Here is a 17,216-nt window from a genome sequence, read left to right on the forward strand (position 1 = left end):
TGTAGCTTACAGCTTATCCTACCTCCTCTACCTGCCAGCTCCATCAGTGGTTCTGTTTAAAGCAAGTGGCAAGGGGAGAGAAGGGAAGTCAAAAGCAATGCTACATTTTGGCTTCCCCCCACTCAATACATTCTAATTTGTATGTACTCTCACCTCCATTTCTATCCTTCCCCCCTTAAGTGATGTAAAAATAATACTTAACCTTTGGCAGGATGTGTGTTTTTCCTTTAAGATATTTAAGGATTTTTTTAAGTTGCACTGCATCCATATAGTAAGGCAGTATTTTTGGTCTAATCATCCTTGACTAAGAGAAGCAATGTTTTTATCTTTGTTTGATGTAGATAAAGGGATTAGCATAGCAGTTCCCCACAAAAATACCAGAAATGCCTCATAAGAATCACCAGAAATGCCTCATAAGAATCACATGAAGGGCTGCATGTGTCTGTAACCAGTGTTCTCATCTCTGCCCAACTGTGCAGCATGGCATGCTTGAATTGTTCACTTGACTGCTACATTCCATCCCAAAAAAGAAAGCTTTTAGCAGTAGTATGCCAGTTTCACAACTGGGGAAAAAATGAAGAGACGGTTGTATAAAAAAAAAAATATATCCACAACATTGATTGTAGATCACTGCTGCACACCAGTGTTCAGAACTTCTAAGAGACAAGGATCTGCCTCTATCTCCTGAAGTGCAAGAAATAAATAATCCCTTAGAACTCAGGCAGAAGAGTTGCTCTTGTTCTGTGTAGTATTTGAGACCTCAAAATCCTTTGTCAGATCTATAAATCTAGGTACTAGTAGCTCATATCCTGCTTTCATTCCCCCTGAAGGAAGAAAAGCATTTTACTAGGTGCTTGTAATTGGCTTCTCACCCTCTTATGGCTAGGTCTTGACTAAAGACATGGAAACCCTGATTAGGGTGGAAGTTAAATCTTGTTGGACAATGTAGCATTTACTTTCTGTCCCACATGAGAAAACACCTTAAGCTGCTGATCCATATTTACAATATTTTCGATCAGACAGTAGACCACCTACAATTTTTGGGGCACTAGAACTCTCTTCAGGAAGAAACTAGGAGTTCTTGCTGGCATAAGAAGGATCAGTCTCTAATTCATTCTGTTCTCTGGTATAATACTTATCAAAGGCAGAAAATTAGAAAAGGAGCCAGGAATTTTTTGTTTCACCACCTCCATACCATATAATTTAATCCTTGCTGCCCCCATAAATTCTTTTTGGCATCAGTCATGTTATTTAGCTTCAAGTTCCACTAGCTATATTAAGAGGTATGAAGGAAAGTTAGCTTATCTGCCCACTGAAAGTCCCTTTCCCTACCAATTGCCTTATGTCCTATTTTCAGGTACGATTTGACTTTTCCTAGTTGCCTAACTATAAGTCCTAAACCTTGCATTTGATCGTGCAGCCTTCATTAATGCTACAAGCCCCTAAGGGTGGAGTTCCATTGAGAATAAGAAAGTACAAGTGAACTGCTGAATGTCTTTGCCAGTTTCAGAAACAACCAATCAATATTTTAATCTGAATGGTTGACAAGTTACCAAAAGAGAGAGAGAAATTATTTTATGGAGTTGTTGCCAGTACCTAGTGATCAACATAAGACTTCCGAGATACATGTATTTGAGTCAGTGTCCACTTTGTTACAAAGAATTCCCTCCAGCTGATACTCAGTGAAAGATCTCTGAGCACTGAAGCTGTCTACAATTAAAGTTTGTACTCAGAAACTAGAGATCAGATGAATAGGGTGACCATACCTCCCATTTTCATTGGAGATGAAAGTTCAAAGCAAAGACTGGAGCTCAAAGGCTGCTGAGTTTGCCAGATAAAAAAGTGTCCCATTTTGAAAGTTACCCTATACATGGATTATATATCTCCTTCAGGCACAAGATAAAGCATAAAACAAAGAAATCTGGAGTTACCTGTTAGTACTTAACTATAGGCGTAGACAGATCCTCAGATAAGATACATTTGTTGTAGAAATCAAATTATTTAGTTTTCATAACAGTAACGTTCTGTTCATAGGTGATTTATAAAGAAATAACAATTAATGAATGTTTTAAGCACACCAGTTCACGGGGCTTTAAGCAACCTGATGACTTGTGAGACTTAGACAAGTGATAGGCCATTTATCAAACTCCATATTGTAATACAACAATCAACTCGTATGTAAGGGCTAATGAGAATTACAATTTTGAAAGAAAACTAGGGCATAGAAAGAGACAGAGATTTTTATGCAGTCATACAGGATTTGACCAAGATGACCTAAGAATCCATAAGCCCCAGTTCTCAGGCCTCTTCTTTTCATGTTAAATCTCATTTCCCTCTCATGACAGAAAATCATGGATCTTAGTCCTATGACTAACTGCACTTCACTTGAGGAAATGATAATCCTCCCACACACATTCAATAAGACAGCAGGACCTCATTTACAGTTTGATTATAGTTAAGGGCTGGGGAAATGCCTGTTCCAATATGGAGCACAAAAAGAGTATTATCCACAGTGTACCTGCCATTTGAAGTGTGCTTTCTAAATATTAATGGTAGCTTTTTACTAGTTATGAGTAGCAAGCATGTGCTCCATTTTAAATAGAAGCTCAGAGAGATAGGTAAGCATTGCACAAGTTTACACTGCAGCAGAGCTGGGAAGAAAACATTTAAGTCGTGAACCCCAGTCTTTCCTGCTTTTAAGGCACAGTCCCCTCCTAAGGATGGGAAGAGTATGCAAGAAGCTTGTTTCCAATGCAGTGTCCATTAGAGAAAGCTGTTGATATCATATGTTGTGGGAAGAAAAAGCCTATTCCTTACAAAAGAAAATTATTGGACACAAATTACACACAAGGATATTCCCTCCTAGAACAATGCTGTCCAATAAGGCTCCTCTAGCCAGAACTGTGAAGTGGAGCTGGAGAGATGTCTAGCTTTTCAGGTCTATAAACAGAGTGTAAAATGGGACTATTCTCCAACCTTGCTTTAAGGACCCTGGGGACAAGCCACAAGGAGGTATATATATAAGTAAAAAGCATAAGGATGAATATAATCAGAGCCCCCTAGATCATGGCATTGAGACAGACTTGCAGTTTCTTTCCTTGAAAGAATCTCCTCGGTTTCTACATAATCTAATGTGTTGTCATATTGATGGATCTCCAGCTACCTACATCAAATGTGGCCATGTTCTCTAGATATTAAGGCGTGCACAGTAATTAGATCTCTTAACCAAGAATAAGGTAACCAGAATTCTGTCATCACCACCATCTGGGTCTTCACACTGTACTATTATAATCTTCAGAGCATGAACTTGGGAAGCACCAAGCTAAAGCTAAGGTAAGGGTTATCTTATATTGACATGAACTCTTTTTCCCCCCCTGTCTTTTGGGGGTGGGTGGGAAAGCAAAGGAGGGAAAGCTATCGTTTAACCACTCTGAGAAATGTCCCAACAGTCAGTACAAACCATCTTACCTAATATGAATATGAACAACTACTCTAGTTCCTTACTAAACTACAGAAAAGGCTTGCTTCCTTGAGTCTCTTTATACACATAGCCAGAGACCCATTCCCAATTATTTTGGATAATTAACATTCCCTTACCCTATTTTCCACAGGCAGGGCCCAGCCACATTCCCTCCTCAGACCCCAGAGCAAATTGATAGAGGCAACACTGTGGAAACAGCTTTCACCTATGAATTAACAAATTGTTTGTTGTTTAGGATTCCTGTAAGATTTTGGGTAACTGCAGCTCTTAGTCTGGATAAAACACACCACACTTCTTTGATGCCTAGAGGGACAATATGAGGCCTTTGACAAGTCAGAGGTAAAAGGTCCAGGGTAACTTAACAGTTTTAAATGTGGTAGTAAACAGGTTTGTGAAATGTTTCTGTTCTCACTTCTTCAAATCTATTCTAGTGTTGCCAGAAATCTATATCCCTGTTTCTCTGGATATCCCTGTCTCTCTGCTGAATGAGAAATGATTAAATATACAGCAAGAGTGGCTCAGTATAGGGATAGTAATGCGTACTTTAGGTCATGATTAAGGTATTTCAGCAGAGCTTATGTGTGAACCTAGTGTTAGAATATGAGGGGATGTAGAAGATTAGTCTCAGAGTGCATGTGGGAGAAACTTGGGGCTGGACCATTGTAGACCAACACTGCACTGTGCCTGCATCAGGTAGTAGTTTGGATTTTAATGCTTCATAAGGTCAGTGTGAATACGAAGGAATTATAATAAATAATTCCTAGATAATTCATTTCCAAATGAGTGAAGTGTTGAAAGTGCTATTTCCTACCCTTCCTGATGAGGAATAAAAGGTCCTGCATTGACTAACCATATTAATTTCTATACAAAAGGAAAGACAGACCTCTAGTCGTTATTCTGTTTCTCACATTCATTCTATCAGGCACTGGTACAATGCACCTTTTTGTAGTGATTACATTTGGGCAGCTAACGCAGGGTTTTATTGCTGACCAGATCGAGGTGCTGGGCTTTCATAGTAATGATTATTATTTATTAACTACATTGCTAACTCATGTCATTTCATCACAAGTTTCCAGATATTTCTTGATGTTTGTAAAGCCCCAGCTCCTAGAGACAAGCAATCAAGAGAGTCTTCTTTTTCTTTTCTTGTTCTTTCTCTTTTCTGAATACCTAAGGTTACTAGTACAATTTGCTTTATATTAGCACTGATCAGCCTCCAGCCAAGACTGGGACCCTATTAGGTTAGGTTTTAACAAATAAAATGAGACAGCACCCCTAAAACTTACAACCTACATAAATGAAACAGCAGCAAAAAATAGTGAAGTGACTTGGCTAAGGTCACACAATAAGTCAGTTGCAGAGCTGGAAATAGAAGCCAGCTTTCATAAGTTCCAGGCAAATATTTGATCCATGAAGCTACATGGTTCTAGCAGATTTCATTTGTAACACAACCCAAGGTTTCCCTGGGATACTACAACAGTAAATCATCTCACTAGAGTTTTTCTTTTATGATAGGCCAGTCTATTAATTTCCAGGCCAGTTAGTTATCATCTAATGGTTGTACTTTAGTCCCAGTTTGAAATGAATGAGTTTTCAGCCTACTTCTAATGAGACAGGTATTCATATTTCATCAAACCATATCTGTCTTTTGTCTAATATCTCTATGTAGACAGAGAAAACATAAAAGAAGAAACCAAGATAAGATTATATGTAGAGATAAAAGAGATTAGAAATAGACATATGGGATGTAAGCAAAATGCAATTGCACAATAAATAGATTAGCTACTTTGTCTTCTGCAAATTATGCCTGGTGTAGCTGCACTATAGAATTCTACTCTTTCCCTAATAAACTCATGTTTGACTGATGAGTGTTTTAATATCAGAACAGACAAATCTGATTTGTTCTTTCTGATATTGTATAATTATATATTATATTATGATATTATATAATATATGCATTTTATATAATATCAGCTGCAGCATATCTAGCACTGGAAACTACTGTTGTACTTATTACTTTTATCATACTCATACTCTGAGCTTTCTCTTTGGATCTGGTAATCAGATTCTGGTAATATTTTAAGAACGCTTCAAATAACATATGCCTTAATTCTGCAAGCTGTTCTGTGTTAACGGACATTTATGGAGTTCTTGCTTCTCCCTGCCAAATAACATCAGTTCCCTGACATGTCTCCTGCTGATTGTGACCCAATGATCTTTCAGCAGCACCAACAGAAAAGGAAGATGCACTGTGACAAATCCAGGACAGACTGTGTAAACAGTGAATGCTGGGTAGTAGGTACTGCTGATCAGTATCCTATGGAGCAGGAGATGCCAGGTCCTGGCCCCGATCACAGACAGGAAGTTTGAACTAGCATCTCTAGCATCTCCAGCTTCCTAGCAAATTCTTGGGCAACAGGGCACAAATTAATCTTTATCCAGACCCCTTCCTCTCCTTCAATCTGGCCCCTAGACAGTGCAAAAAAAAAAAAAGTTATGTAGGGCCAGGAATGAGGGCATGTAGGCCCCAGGGAGAAGGACATTGTATTGAATTTCAAGCAGTAATCTCAAAATTGGGAAGACTTTATTTGGCTTTTTCACTCTGACAACCTTCACAAACATAAAATAGCACCGAACAAATCTAACAGATTATCTTTAATGCCTGAAATGGTAATTTTGTTTCTCATAAATAATGAATGTTTGCTACAGTGCTTTATGCAAAGTAAGGTGAGAAATGTTTTCCCTTTAGAAAAGGAATGAATATGCAGTGGAGATTGAATTTGTACACTAATCAGTTGATTGCTTAGAAAGTATTTTTTGAAAAATAACAGGTAGCAGACCATCTAGGGATACCATCCCATAACAATGCATGATACACTATCTAGGAGTCTAATGACTGGTCAGCTGTACACAACAGCTAATCAAACAAATTCTACATGACTTGCCTTTGCTTTTTGGATCTAATATGTGACATGAAATGCACTATGACAGGGATTCACAACCTTTGTGTGGGAGAGGACCAACCCAGCTTCCTGGCTCCGCCCTACTACACTCACCTGAGCAGCAGCTGCCCAACCACAATGCCACCCTCAAGAAAGAGGCTGTGGGGATAACTGGGGCGGCCTGCCCCTGTCCCTTCGTCAGCACTCACCTCAGCCCTGGTGGGCCAAAGCAGTTTTCCCCACACTCAGCCAGGCCGGGCAGACCCCTTGAAACTGGAGACCGTGTACCCCTGGTTGAGAACCCTTGCATTATGGGTTCTCAACCTCCCTTTCTGACCAGCCCAGCAGGGAATTGATAACACAGTGTTTATCACCCCAACTCGGTGTTTATCACACCATTAAGAAAACAACAGAGGGACATTACCAGCTACCTGTTGATTTTGCCTTTGTCCTATCTGCCACAGCATGGACCTTAGCCAGCATGTGGTCTGCTAACTAATGCTGTGTGTCTGTGTAAGGCAGAGGGGGTGGAGGGAGAGCAGGGATAAGCCAGGCAGACGCCTACAGTTCCTGCCAAGCTCCAGCCAGGGAGCAGAAGGGAGAGGCCAGCTGTGCTGTGGAGCAGAGAGCCCTGCCCAGCTCAGAGAGCATGCTGGGATGTGGGGGGAGTCTGGTTTAACTTAGAGAGGGGTCTGGGACAGAAATTTCATAAACCAGTTTGACCCAAATCAGGTGAGTCTGATATGACATTCAACCATGTTTATCTCAAAGCAGTTTCAGCCACTTTCAAACTGATTTATGTGCACTGAACATCTGTTCTGTTACAGGTTTAAACCAGTTTCTGATCACTTAAACCAGTTTATGTGTAATATCTGTCCCTAGTCACAAGGTTCAGTTTAAGCTAATTGCTTGAGTATTTATTAAAGTAGGTTACTGGGTGAGTCTTTCTTTCACTGAACTCCGTGCTGGCACAGTTGCAGTGTTAGCAGCACCAAGCTAGAGAGTTTAAAACTAGCCCAGGTGTACCTACACATGCTGTAGTTATAGCTTTGACCTCAGTCTGATCATATCTCAACTCTTTCATTGCATACCGGTTCCCAGTATCAGAAATATCTGTTAAAATGAAGCTAGTTTGACTAAAACATCGTTTAAAGATACCATTTATTTTTTTCAGCAGCATTGCACAAATACATTGTACATCAAACATCACCTAGGAGCTAAACCCATCATTTGATCATGACACTCCCCCAACACAAATAGGGCAGTTTTAATGTCAGGGTTATTTGTGAAATCTGACCACTGAGCAGGAAACAGTACTTCAGAAGTTGGTCACTTGAGCTGCTGAAGTTACTGTAGGACAAAGGACACTTGAGAAGCTTCACGTTTGCAGTGTTTAATATCATACTTTCTGTTCCTGTCTTTAGTGTCCATATGTCTAAGAGGCTTATTACACAGTAATTTGGGTGGCTCCTGGAGCTCTTAGCACCTGGACTGTCCACATATTAACACCTGAAACTACTTTTAAGCACTCATTAAATGGCTTAAAGTTACACCACAGGGCAGGATTATCTCTGATCCATGTAACCTAGCTCATGTTACATTAAGGTGTACCCACTCTAGGCTACACCTTAGTGTAAACACTGCATTCACACCCTGTCACCCACTGGCTTGGACTGATCCCTCTGCCTCAGTAGCCCAGATCACTGCTTATTATCCCCCCCACTTGCTTACTTGTGGAAGGCGGAAAGGGGAGGATGGGATTCTTACCTTTCAGTCCTTAAAGCCCCTGCTGGCCTGAAGTGTGATTGCTCCAATCTCGAGCGAGCACTAACTCCTGTGTGGCTCACAGTATAAGGTGTAACAGGTGTAACATTACATTTCTAATGTGTACAGTGCAGTGTGGCCAACCCCATACTTTGTATCACCATAACATAAAAATCCTTAAAATTATTCTTGTTTTTGACAATAATAATGTATCCCATCAGTATATGCTTATTAGTAGTAATAATTTATGAAGCACCAGCAGCATGTTTGCTACCAAGCAGTTAAGGCACCTTGCTAAAGCTTCAGTGGCATGTTTGACCCCTGCTGCAAACTTGAGCCAAAAGTTGGCCAGCTATAAACAGCTTATGCAAAGAAGGCTGGATGGGAGGCTAGCCACATCAGTCCCTTACTTATAGAAACTGGCATTCCTTAACCACAAGCTCAATGAGTCATTAGGCTTGGGTATACCTGTGACTTAGTGCATGTAAGTGCATTTGATACACATATATTGAAACAAGAACCTGCTCTGTAGAGCTTACAGTCTGAACTGATATAACATGATCCATGAAAGAGATGCAGCATAGAAAAAAATCAGAGCAGTTCATAAGTTAGTTTTTGGACAGGACTATGAGTTATTTGTAACATACATCCTGATGAGTTTAATATTAAAAGTTGTCAAGGTAAATCTGGAGGTGAGGGATGGAGAAATAATACTAATCGTGATTAGAAACTTCAGGAGGGACAGAGTGATGTGAGAGCAGTGTGAATGATGGAAAATGGACATACTATTTTAATTTATTTGTACTACCATGGTATGTAAGGAGTATAGGCGTCAACCAGGATCCCACTGTACTAGACTTCTGGCCTGATTTGCAGATATGATAGTTAACACCCAGAGTTTTAACAGATTTGAGAGAGAGTTACAGACGCATAACATCTTTGCAAAGCAAACTGACTATTGTTGGCAGATAATATGGTAACTGTGTGTGCAAATAATGGTATCAACCAGTACCAACATGTTCATGCTTTTACCTGCTGAAAATGTCAAAAACATAAACTTGTATAAGTAGTAAGGAAAATAATACAGACTGATTTGCAACCAAAATTATGGTGACAAAAGTGAAACCAATGATAATCCATACCCAAACATACAAGTAGGGGAAAAAAATCAGTCATTCTCTCTTTCTCCACTGGAAGCATCAATAATTAATATAAAAATCATTATACAAATCTTTATCTGTAGTTAACGCATTCATAATATAAAGGTAAGCTCTGAACATGGGTTCATTTCAGCGATGCTCCTTGCAGAAGATGCGGTGATTTACAAATATTGTTTCACAAGCTTTTGTTACTCAGTTTTACTTCTTATGCTTGATTTGACCAAACACAATTGCAGGATGTAGAACATTTCTTTGAGAGCAGTCTAAAAACAATACAAGACATCTGTCTGCTCCAGAAGTTTTCCAGTTACTTTCTCCCATTTTTTTTAACTTCCCTTTAAAGGTTTTCGTAAGTGTTTCTACGCCTGCACCTTCCAAACTGGTAGAAGAGATATAACAGCACAAGGTTAAAGACGAACAACACGGCAATGACAAAGTCCAATCCTAGGAATATTTCTTTGAAGAAAAGAGAAAAAAGAAAACCATGCATGTTAAGAAAATGTATCAATGTGTGGCATGTTGATTTTTTTTTTCATACCATAGCCTGAATTATAAATATTTATCATAAAAATATTTTTATAGCCAAATCCTGTTCTTTAGAACATGCCTCTGTGTATCTGGTTACATCCATACATGGTATACGTATATAAATACATATACCCCATTCCTAGAATCACTTAGATACTCAGCTTGAGGCATATAAGTAGTTCTTACTCCATACATAAGAATCTGTTGTGATTTCAGAGCTGTACACCATGTGGGATGGTGACAATGGAAAGCACTGGAAAGGAAAACCCAAGCTGTGGGCTGGAAGGGGACATGGCCAGAAGTGCTGAATGATGCTTTGATTCAGTTTTCTTCCCCTCAGCAGCCTCAGTAGCACACTTACAAAGTCCTGACATGAAGTAAAGCTGGTTTTCCACCACTGCAATACTGAAGAAGAGCACTGACAGTCACACTGCCCTCAGGGTTAAGGTCCCCTTTCTATGTACAGGAATTCCCTGATACAAGAAAATGTAATTTATATCTCACTTCCTATCAGTGGTGAATTTGGCCCATATTTTTTAACAGAAGGACAGGCTATTATTTTAAAGCATCACTTTGCAAACTTATTAAGTCTGCAACCATTCCTCCAATTACTGCTTAGATGCCATGAGCAGAAAATACATGGCATTATTATATTACCTCTCATTATGTCTTTATTTCCACATGCTTTGGACCAGTCTTCCACTAAAACAGGAGAAACCAGTTCAGCAAACTTCTCAAGGGGACAAGCAGGTGTGCAGCCTGGCAGAGTGAGCAGATAAGGATCCTTTGATGTGTCATTTCGGTAGTACATTTCAATGCTGTACTGCCTGATATACAGCATATGAAAGAAAAAGGAAGGTTAGATCCATACATCTGAGAATTCCTGGTCAAAGACGCATCGCGTTGCAAATTACAGGGTTTAACAAAAGTGATTCTCAAACAATTTCGTAGAGAATAAAAACCTTGCAAATATACAGGTTTCCATCGCTTTATGTAGGTTCTGTATATGCAAATTCACTCTTATGCGATGACCCTTTTTATACCAAAAGTGTATTATATGCAAGGTAAATTCACTCTTATGCAATCGGTGTGGTGGAAGCCTGCAGTCAGCTGCTTTGTGTGGTGCATTGTGAGAGTGAAGTGCACCAAAATATAGTTTCCTGTGTGGATCTGTGCTCCTTGCTCGTTGTCTGTGACACGTGTTTCTGTAGTTGCCATCCCCATTATGATAGCACCATGTGCTTGTATGTACTGTCTGCTGTTGGTGAGTACCAAAATTGTCTTGTAAAAGTCATAGAAATAGGTCTGGGGGTCAGTACAGTTGAGGTCTTGGAACATATCCCTATTAGTTACATTGTAAAATGGGTTCCCTTTATGCAAATTTGAGTTATGCACCGTTTTCCAGGAACGCATGTACAGCAGAAAGTGAGGGAAACCTGTATCTTCAAAGCTCAAACTTCTTACGATGCAAGTCCTGTACTAAATGGAAGTATGATCATGTTCTAAAAAAAGGATGTTGCTTGATTGAGAGAAGCTTTATGAAGTACCTTCAAGTGGTATCTGTACCGTTTTAAGGAAATAGGTACAATAATCTATCTACTTATTTCTCACTAATAAATCCAAGTTCCCTGTTTAAATTAACCTCTCTCACATGTACACACCCACCGTGCACGGACTGGGATTTGAAATGATCGTTGGTTCTTAATGCATTTTATGTAGCATTGTGCATATGAACTGTTCAGTAAAATACTATTAGATTTTTTTTCTCTCCATAAAATGCTCTTAAGAGGTCAGAAAATTGGCATTTCAAAGCAAATATATTTGCATGTTGCAGATCTATACTTGCCCGCTACTTTCTTGATAGAGTTCAAAAAACTGGCAGGCAGAGTATGGAGGCAGTTTTCCATTGAAAATATTGAGTGCCACCTGCAGGGCACCGATTGTAGTGTCATGCTATAAAAAAAGAAAAAAACGTTCCTGTGAAATACAATAGTTGCTTTTTAGTGTTTTTATCCCTGTCCCTTTCTCCTCCAATCTTACTAGTTTTGGTGAAAAGAATGAGAGTAAAATTGTATTTGTGACCTGTTGTTTTGTTTTTTTTATTTCTCCCAGTTGTCCCCTTGTCAGGAAAACCCATAGAAAACAGCTGAAGGGGAAGAAATTAAAATCTTTTCCTGGTGTGACCGCTGTGAATATACTCACAGAATGTGATATAAATACATTCAAACTGTTGTGTTTTAATCCTTATACAGCACATAAAGATGACCCTAAATACTTTATAAGTTAAAGCAGGATTGTCCCATTTCTAAGTGGCCAGGGCCTGTATGTTCCCTAGGCCGCACTGGGGGGAGCTGCATGCCACAGGGCCGATGAGCCCCCAGGGTATATCTCCACCTGGGCACCATGTGCCTACAGACACTCTCCCAGTCCCCTGCATTGTGCATGCACAGGCATCTCCTGCACAGCCTACAGCAGCGGGCCTTACTTTTGGCTCTCCACCCATGAGCTCCCTTGCTGTACAATAATAAGCACGAGTTCACTTGAGTTGAGGAGTGCATCCTATGTTTCCTGTATCACGTTGCATAAATTTTATCCAATTAGATAACAAATCCAGTTTTATCATGTCATTCTTGGTCTTAGTTTAGAGAAGGGATCTGATTTTTTCTTTTAATATCGAAAAGATGTCATAACAAAAGAGTTGTTAACATTGCTTATATGTTTTTCCCAGCACTTGTGATTAAGGTGTTATTGCTTCTAAGCCAAGCCATGCAAAGCCCCTTCTGCTACATTCCCAATCACAGTCACATCAACTGTACATTAAAAAAAAACAAAGAACAAAACCCAAAGATACTTACTGCAGAATAGATCCTAAGTTTTCTCTTGTTCGAAGGATTAGCAGCTTTTTTAATGTTTTTTAAAATATCATTCACGAGGACACCTTAAAGTATATGGGGGAAAATGATGTTATGAATAACTTTCTTACTGAAGTCCCAAAATCTTACAAACTAGGAAAACTAAAGGCACATCTACACTTCACCACCTTGTCAGTCATGCAAAAATCTGTGTTTAAAAATGCATATTTTCATCTGGCATCTAACATACTTAGATATAAATCATGGTGCTGTTTCAGTAGTTTTACATGCGTAAATATACATATTTGGCACACAAGTATCAGTGCTTCCTTTCAGAGAGTTGTGCATTTTATATTTACCTCCTTGAAGCCGTGATTTCTCTTCTGTTTTGTATATTCCAAATAATGACAATAAGGATAATTCTGTCAGCTTCTGCATCTTGTCTGTGAAATCTTTGGTGGCCCATTCAGGGAGAGTATAATTGTGAATTCTCTACAGCAAAAAAAAGGAAAGTAAAATTATTCTTTTTCCTATTCATTTCCTCCTGTCCAACCTTACATGATTGACTTTGGCGTCCCCATGCTTGCCCCAGTTTCATAGCAGTATGACATAATTTCCTGGCATCTTCCCTAAAAAGCACTTTTTCTTTTAAGAAGGTTCCTTATAGTGGAGGGAGCTCCACTGTAAATAGATACAGTTTATTTGTAGCTGTATTGACTCCCCTCCTCTGTTTTTGCTAGTCAGTGGGTGTGTCTACACATGATATTACGTGTCTGAATAAACTCCAGAGCTTATTGCCGTTTGAATGCATGCCCAGGAGCAATTAACTCCAGTGCAATAAGCTTTGGAGTTTATTCATGCACAGCACATGGAGCTGGGTCGGAGCAGCCCCTGCTGGGAGGAAGCCTTGGTTTCAGCCTGCCAGCCCAGGCTTCTCCCCTGGCTCAACGTGCTGTGGCTAGGGCACAAGGTAGCTTCAGTGCGGGGCTAACCAGCAGGCATCCCCCACAATGAAGTATCCTTGTGCCCCAACTGGCCCCTCCAATGTCTACACACGTGCTGCTATAGAATGTTTTACTCCATAGCAGGATAGTACTTATATTTACAAGTGGCATTTACTGCGGAGTAAATTAATCTACTCGAGCCTAATAGACACTGAGAAGTTTACTACATAGCTAATTAGTTAATTGTATAGTAAATGTCTCATGTAGACATGCTCCATGTAAAGGACTGCAGGGTACGTGCATGTGCTCTCTTGGCCAGATTCCTCTTGCTGTTTTCTTACACTTGGTCTTCAGGATATAATCTTATCATCCTGACTGCTACTTCCCTGTTCTAACCACTAGATCCTGCTGCTGCCTCCTATTTTAAAATCACCAGACTAAGCATTTACTACACTTACTCGTTGTTTTAAAGTGAATTCTTTACTTTTCTATAAGAAAATCGATTTGAGCTATTCAGAACCCTTGAACAACCACATATCACAGTGGGAGGTAAAGAAGAGAAAATAGCATAACAGTGTATTTTTGTTCCCACCTTTTAAGAGATGATAAACAATGGGAAGAAATAGAGTATTTTATAAACTGTGAATTATACTTTGAGCAAATCCTTTTCAGTGCACTAAACTGTGCTTTATTGTTAAACTGCCATGAAGAAAGCAAATTCAGGGCAAAACAGCGGATAATCTATTCTGTTGAAACTAAATGGCTTTGTTTGGTTGGATAAAGTCTTAGGAATTATTTGTTTTCTTGCTCTGTCTTTTTAATACCTCACAAAGTAGAGTATCATATGTATTCCAGATTTTGAAGTTGCCCAGTGTTTTGAGAATGTCCATCTCGTATCCTGAATTTACTGCCACAGTCTGTAAAAAATCCTGAAAGACAGAAATAAAAGGAATAAAATGCCACAAAAAATATCTTTGTGTGCACTGAGTATATATGGACTCATAGATCCCCATCCTGGAAAACATCTATGTGAGCAGATCTAATTCAGGGCATTTTTAGTGTCAAAAGCTTAGCCAACCTGATTTCTTTCTATGACAAAGTGACAGGCTTTGTGGATCATGACTCTCTCATAAGGAAGCTAAGGATATACGGCCCACTTGAAACTGGTATAAAGCAAGTGCATAATTGGTTGGATCATCCTGCTTAAAGAAGAGGGGCTCATTAATGGCTCAAAATCTAACTGAAAGAAGGTATCAAGTAAGGCTCCCAAGGATCTGTCCTGAGTCTGATACTTGTCAATAGCTTCATGAATGACTTGCAGTTTGGAATTGAGTGTATATTTAGTATATATTTGCAGATGACACCATGCTGGGTGTCATAACTACCAGGAGGACAGGATTAAGATTCAGAATGACCTCAATGAACTGGGAAAATGTTCTGAAATATATTTAAATAAATTTAATAGATATAAGGTATTTCACTCAGGACAGAACAATCAAATGCACAAATACAGAATGGTGAGACTGTAATTCTTCAAGAAATGAAGTAGGGGTTGTAGCAATCCACAAACTGAATGTGAGTTAACCATGTGATACTGCTGCAAAAAAAAGTGGATAACATACTGAGATATATTAACAGGAGTTTTATATGCACGTTACAGGAAGTGATTTTTCAACTTTATTCAGCACTTGTGAGGTCTCACCTGAAGTGAGACCTACTCTACCTTTTGGGCTTCACACTTCAAGAGGGATGTCACACTTTGAGAGGGATGTGGGCAAATTAGAAAGAGTCCAGAGGAGATTGACAAACATACGGCATGCTTTCTAGACCTCTGAGAAAAGGTTGGACAAATGGATTGTTTAGGCTGGTGAAGGAAGATGGATGGTGATCAACTGTTTTCTGTGTTCACAGGGGACAGTATAGAAAGTAACGGGTTTAAATTGCAATAAGGGAGATTTAGGTTGGATATTAGGAAGAACTTCCTTACTCTGAAGGTGCTTAAGCATCAAAACAGATTACCTATGGAGGCTGTGGAATCTCAGCCATTTGAAGTTTCAAGTACAGGTTAGGCAAATGGGGATGTTTTTGCTTTGAGCAGGGCTTTATGTTAGGTGACCTGAGGTCTGTTCCAGCCCTTTTTTATTATTTTAAATAGCCTGAGACAGTGGGTAACAAATTATGATCTAAAAAAAGGGTAAGTATATTTTATTAAATATTTTGCTTTCAGAGGTATCAGGAATAATTTCACAGTAAAACTGGCCTATTTTGTAACTTTACTTTTAACAAGAGGCTATTTCTCTGCAGGAGCCTTTAATAGGTATGTCAGTACAGAGATATGATCCAATGCTAGACTTTACTTAAGTTTAAATTCTTACCAGGTAGGGTTGCATCCTGTTTTGAAGTTCACTAGATGCTTGGGTTTCATTCTGTAGTTCATCATAATGTGGACAGTTAGGAATAGGAAAATGTAGCATCTGGAATAAAACAGTAAACTTATAGTAAATGTAAACACACTGCAGCTATCTAACCTAAATCAGATTTTTGAGTGCATCTGTGACTCAGAACTTAATCATTGTACATCAGAGTCAGTTATGGCTATTTTGTCCCAATCTGTTGGCACAAATTGCCTAGATACTGGGCAGAGAATGATTCTGCTGGGATGCTGGTACTCTGGCTCAGGGGTGTCAAACATATAGCCTGTGGGCTAGATCTAGCTGATGGATCCCTTCTATCTAGCCTGCTCTGCTACCAGAAGTTGGGGGTGGAGCTAGGAGGTAGGCCTGTCACAGAATTTGGGACCTTTGGGTCCTGATGGATATAGCCATTTGTGAGTGCTGTGCAAGTATAGCTCTTAATTACTTTGCTGCAGTCCCTTAACCTAGACTGCTGCTTGACCTGGGCTGCCAGATGCCCACCACTGTACCTGGACTCCTGCCACCACTGCTGCTCCCTACATCCCCTGGGACCTGCATCTTGGCCTGCAGCTGTGCTCCTGGAGGAACCCCTGGGATCCAAATCTAGCCCAGGGTGAGTTTGACACCCCTGTTATAGCAGATACTTGGCTGCCAGAATGACCCTATCAAGCAGGCTTGAGGTTATACTAATCCTCAGGATCAAGAAAATAAAGATGGTTTGAAGTCACCTTTCCCCACTTCTTATTTCCATATCAAATGCATCATTGATACAGTGGAGGACTGCTGAAAATTTGTTCCACAATTCAGGTATAAAAATAGACTTTTTTTTTGATAGAGCCACAGTGCCATGACACTGTAGGAGTATTCTGAAATGGCTAGATCCCTTGAATTAAAAAGGGCAAATGAATTGTGACAGGCTGCATAGCAGCATCATTACTACCTAATATACTAGGATTGAAATGCACTCTGTACAGAGGACCCTCATCACTTAACTCCTCCTTTGATGCTTCAGTGGAACTTAAATAGCTAGTAGGTCTTGCCTGGCCTTCTTTAACGAGTGCAGAAACTGTAGCAGTTGTTAGCTAATAGCATATTTAACAGCATTTTTTTAACCAGAAATATTGCAACACC

At 39.5% G+C, this 17,216-nt stretch overlaps 1 protein-coding gene across 1 annotated transcript in view; it reads right to left on the reverse strand.

The window, feature by feature from the left end:
• Positions 1-7,567: 7,567 nt before the first annotated feature.
• LOC149864623 (prostatic acid phosphatase-like) overlaps positions 7,568-17,216 on the reverse strand; it is a 33,180-nt gene continuing 23,531 nt past the window's right edge. The window contains exons 5-11 of the mRNA XM_090048930.1: positions 16,047-16,145; positions 14,496-14,600; positions 13,087-13,219; positions 12,731-12,813; positions 11,718-11,828; positions 10,533-10,698; positions 7,568-9,803 (exon numbers count right to left, since the gene is read on the reverse strand). Coding sequence (XP_089905056.1) covers positions 9,685-9,803; positions 10,533-10,698; positions 11,718-11,828; positions 12,731-12,813; positions 13,087-13,219; positions 14,496-14,600; positions 16,047-16,145 — 816 coding nt within the window. The 3' untranslated portion in view covers positions 7,568-9,684. The remainder of the gene's footprint in view (positions 9,804-10,532; positions 10,699-11,717; positions 11,829-12,730; positions 12,814-13,086; positions 13,220-14,495; positions 14,601-16,046; positions 16,146-17,216) is intronic.

Source organism: Crocodylus siamensis, chromosome 5 (genome assembly GCF_052110815.1).
Source record: "Crocodylus siamensis isolate JL-2025a chromosome 5, ASM5211081v1, whole genome shotgun sequence".
Classification (NCBI taxonomy): Eukaryota; Metazoa; Chordata; order Crocodylia; family Crocodylidae; genus Crocodylus; species Crocodylus siamensis.